The 4,981-nt window shown below is 46.8% G+C and overlaps 1 protein-coding gene across 1 annotated transcript; it reads right to left on the bottom strand.

The window, feature by feature from the left end:
- Positions 1–3,318: 3,318 nt before the first annotated feature.
- Positions 3,319–4,524, bottom strand: BDV27DRAFT_170972 (alkene reductase). The gene has a single exon (XM_032075472.1). It carries the CDS (start codon positions 4,510–4,512, stop codon positions 3,394–3,396), a length of 1,119 nt encoding a protein of 372 aa, XP_031920296.1. The 5' UTR covers positions 4,513–4,524; the 3' UTR covers positions 3,319–3,393.
- Positions 4,525–4,981: the final 457 nt, after the last annotated feature.

The raw sequence follows: 4,981 nt of genomic DNA, 5'->3' as shown, positions 1-4,981 counted from the left end.
TCAGCCCCTGCTGCAAGCCATACTAAATTATTGGGGGCTACTAATTAAGCTGCATACATAGCTGCTCCCACGCGAATCCCATTGGCCGAGGGTGATCCAACAGATGCGTGGTTTAATGATTAAACTAATTAGTAACAGGATTACCAATGATTGAGGTCCTGTACCCTAATATTATGGTTATATTAATTAATGTTATGCAATCCATATTAGCAAGGGAGCAAATTTCGTATCTTATGCCGATTCATATCGCCCGCATTAACGGGCCGAAGTTCAGTACCCCTCCATGATCTAGGCTCTTCGTTTTACCAAGGGACCCGTGTCTGTAAGGATGGACTGTATGCATGGAAATGACCGACAGCCAGTCAAAGAATCAAAGAATGGTGCATACTATACTCCGTACCTAAACATAGTAAACCAACCCTATAGAAGCCATCAATTATCAGGCAATCATACAAGGTTCTTCCCCGCAAAGTCTATGTATGTACCTATGTATGTATCCATGTACCACCCTTGGCGCCAATCTGTCACAAAGAACACCAAAACACGCTTGGCGTATATCCTACGGGTCTGGAGGAGGACTGGAGAGATTGTGGAGTTGGTCCATCCAGAGATGATACCAAAACGACCCTGCATACGAGATTTCCCTAGACTACTTCCTAAAACATCATGTTCACTGTTCTTCGACATACTACTGTGTAGGTATACCCAACAACCTTAACCTAGGTTATTACTTCAGTCCTCCATTGCTCCGGGACCCTTCGATCCATGGTTGAGTGCACGATCGAACCCCACAAGCAAAAGTGTACTCCACGTGGAAAGTGTCACATCCTTCAAGGAATCGGTCAAGTATCGCATACCTATCTCTATACTCATGTTCATTTTGCATTTGGAGGAATTAAGGAAGGCCCTCGACATCTACTCCATACTTTGTGCTACATCGCTGAAACATCAGAGTAGAGTTTGCCCAACCTGACAAGACGGCAATTCCATTCAAGTCCCCAACAGACAAATGTTTAGGTCGTTGGTGCCCAAGCGCTCAATAGCCTGAGAGCTTGGACTACACGTCGTCATGCATTTTCTTGGGTCTTGTCAAAAAAAGACCAATGGATGCATCTCTGTCCGTCACGGGATGGGCGCGATCGACAGCTGTCCGTATACCAATAGTATACTTCCCAAGGTACTTACTAAGTACAAACAAATGGACCGAAGTAGATTACAAACTAACAAAATAAGGAAGAGCATTATCAGAATCGTAAACCTTGGATTCACCACGTGGCTCCGCCCAGGGACCCAGTACCAAGTTCTCTCTCTCTCTCTCTCTCTCTCTCTCTGCAGCCGAGTCCGGGGCAGGGTCATCGGATCAGAATAATTCTATCTATGATTCGACGAGAACCACTGAACCCCGGTCTGACGTTGGGGACGCCAATCTGGGGCCATAATATTTGGACCTCCGGACCCTCCAAAAGGTGTTCAATGGTACCATCCAAACATATTTCAGAATCTCCCCGGTTCCAAGAAAAAGGAAACGAAGGAAATCCTTTCGGTTCGGCGGAGCGGAAAACCAATGTTCTCAGGAGCCGAAAAATTGACTAGGTGAAAGGAAATACCGGAGGCGAAGAGCTCAGCCAAGGATTCCAAGAATCTTAGGTCCCCACTACGTGAGTCAGGGTTTCTGTTCGTTCTCTTCTGGATGGAGTCGGGACCCCGCGTGGGTGATGGTTGGGGGGTGGGTTGCGTGATATCATTGTTTCTTGGTGGCGATGTGGGATTGTTTGATGGTTCGACGAGAACTCATTAGTAATTACTGACTTTTCTTCACTCACAACTGATCAGAGCGACCAAAGGCGGTAAGGTATGGAGTAAACTCTTGGGAATTAAGGTAAAACAACCTTAAGACCCCCGGGATGGTGTCATGATCAACAATAGGGAAACCTTGATGTTGATGCAACCTGCTATCACATCGAACGAGCTCAATATTTAGACCACACTATTTCATCCGGAGTAAGTATCTAGTGGGATCACATGAGTGAGGGATACCATCGGGATTTGAATCGTGTCAATTCTACTCTGTAATAAACCCAGAGTCAACAGAAAAAGTGATGTCTGACCGCTCTTTCGCTGGAGATCTACACTTCTCCACAACGCTAGAATCAACTAGATTCCCACCAACACCACCACCAACAAAAAGAATAAACAACAGGAATGGTTCATGAAACTTTGAACTTCAAATGAAGAAATCTTCCTGAGATAAGACGATCAGGTGGGGGTTGCGCAATGATAGACCAGCATGATGCATTTCAATGGATAGGGGTTTCCCGATCTACATGCATACTTTAGTCCCAAGAACTACTGGATACTAGATGCATGACCCAATCTCAAATCTTTTTTACACAGTACTCCGGAGTACGGAGTAGATATGCACTATCTACTGCGCGAGGCTATTTTCACACCAAAATCCTGGTGATCGTGCCAACTTTTTCCCGTGTGGAGCGGCTTTTCACCATCACTGGATTATGTCGCCATCCGCCGGCTTCCGCTTTCCCATTCTACGGAGTACATTCTTGTCCCGGTGACCAGGGGGAAAATCAACCCATGCTATGGGTGATTTGACTATAGTTTGACTTGCAGAAGCTTTCCTCCCTCGTCCTGGTTGTTCACCGACAACCCTCACACACCATCCCATCTTAGCTTCAATAAATGCCATGGTTGAGTTCGACAATTTGTTTATCGAGCATATTTTCTCGAGGCTCAATGCTAGCATGCTTCCTTCGGGTACTAGACGAGTACAAATGAGTCGATTCGGTGAGATCTCTTGGTTTACATTAGAGCTCATACTGGGTAGATAACGCATCCTGCAATCAGTCGCAGATATTATCTGACTAAAGAAAACAAGCTTTTTGAGTACACTACTCCAGATCAATACTCATGGTTAGGTACTTCCTCGTTGAGCTATGAGAATCTTCGGAAAATTTGTGAGAGCTGAAGCTTCCACTCGGGCTCTTTCCGACAACTCCATATATTCTGTTATAGTGCCCAGAGTATAGCAGGACACATCTATCGATGATTCAACTGCATGGTAGACCTTCGGCGCTTCTTTACAAGACAACATCATGCAAGCAAGTACTTCATCTTCTGCTTAATTGCATTATGATGCAAACTGGGTCACTGGCCTATGACCATAGATAATGGACACATCTATTGCAGTTTCTATCGAAAGCAAAACCCAATCATGATCAAAGATGAATAAATGTTTTATATCCAATGATAGATTATGTATGTACAATCTCATCTATAGTCAATGCCTTCTATACTAGCCCAAAACGCCTGATAATGCAATGCAACGCAATGCAATGCAATCCAAGTAAACATCAAAAACAAGGAAGAAAATAGAAATCAAGCAGCAACCTGCACAGACTTGATGAACTCCTCGCTAAACTCATAATCAGTGTATCCCTTAGGATCCTTAACCAGGTAGAACTTCTCCCTCTCATAGGCCCTCAGGGGAATACCCGCCTTGACCTTGAAAGGCAAATCCGGGTTCGAGGTAAAGGGCCGTCCCATAGCAACCAGGGTATCATAATCCTTGTAGTGAGAGTCAACAGCCTCCTTGGCCGACTCAGCCTTATATCCACCGGCCACCATGACAGGACCAGCCTTCTCGTAAGCACGGAAAAAGAAATCCAACGAGTCCGCACTGGGCTCATCAACCTCGGTGTTACCCGCAATGCGAGGCTCAACCAGATGCACGTAAGCCAGCTTAAACTCCTTCGTCTTCCGCGCCAGATACTCAAACTGCGGGACGGGGTCCGCCATGCGCATACCCTGGAAGGTACTGAAGGGACTGAAACGAATGCCCGTCCTCTCGGCGCCAATGGCCTCCGTCACAGCCTTGGTGACCTCCAGCGCAAACCGGGCGCGGTTCTCAACGCTGCCGCCCCAGCTATCCGTGCGCTGATTGACCGTATCCTGCGTAAATTGATCAATCAGGTACCCATTCGCACCGTGGATCTCGACTCCGTCGAACCCAGCCGCAATGGCGTTTTTCGCGGCCTGCGCGTAGTCGCGGATATAGTCGCGGATCTCATCCTCGGTCAATGCCCGGGGAGCAGGGCTCTCGGGGGTCGCAGGTACAGCGCTACTGGAGATGAGGTCGTAGCCGTCCTTCTTCAGGTTGGCCGGGTTGGCGACACGGCCCAACGCCCAGAGCTGCATGAAGATGTAGGAGCCCTTGGCGTGCACGGCGTCGGTGACGGTGCGCCATGCGGCGATCTGGGCCTCGCTCCAGATCCCGGGAACATTGGGGTAACCGCCTGCGCGAGGAGAAATGAGGGTCGCTTCCGTGATGAGGAGAGTGCCGGGGACGGAGCCACGCTGTTCGTAGTGCTCTTTTACTATGGGGAGAGGCACATGGTCGTCATCGTTTCGGAAGCGGGTTAACGGGGCCATAGTGATGCGGTGGCCGAGTTGCATGCGCCCGACTTGAAGGGGGGTGAAAAGTTTGGAGGAGGCCATTTTTTTTTTTTTCCTTTTAGTTCAATTGGGAGTAATGTCTTTTTCTTCCCTCTGAAATCACCCTTATTTTCTCTTTGAATGTGATTATTTGAATTGTATACTAAACGGTTCATAGAGCCAAAGTACGACCTCCTTTTATACTATACTTCGGAGACTTTTTTCTTTTTTTTCTTTTTTGTTTTTCGCCATTGATTTCCAATCATTGGCTCACATAAGCAGAAAACTTAAAAGGTTAATTTCCCTTCTTTTCGGCACTTGGTCCGGCTCTCTCTCTCTCTCTCATTTGTCATTTGTTTTCCTCCTTTTCCAGAACCTTCATTTTTGCCTCCAGCGACCCATGCGGCGCTCTTTATATCCGATGATCGATTTTTTACTTCCGTGTCATTAGTAATCTGAACCCCATTCTCGATCATACTTTGTATACTTTTATGTTCTGTGTACATAGTATGTACGTACATACATTACTACA

Source organism: Aspergillus caelatus, assembly GCF_009193585.1.
Source record: "Aspergillus caelatus strain CBS 763.97 unplaced genomic scaffold BDV27scaffold_524, whole genome shotgun sequence".
NCBI classification, from domain to species: domain Eukaryota; kingdom Fungi; phylum Ascomycota; class Eurotiomycetes; order Eurotiales; family Aspergillaceae; genus Aspergillus; species Aspergillus caelatus.
Note: the sequence above shows the minus strand (reverse complement) of the source record. Positions and strands in the feature narration are given on the sequence as shown.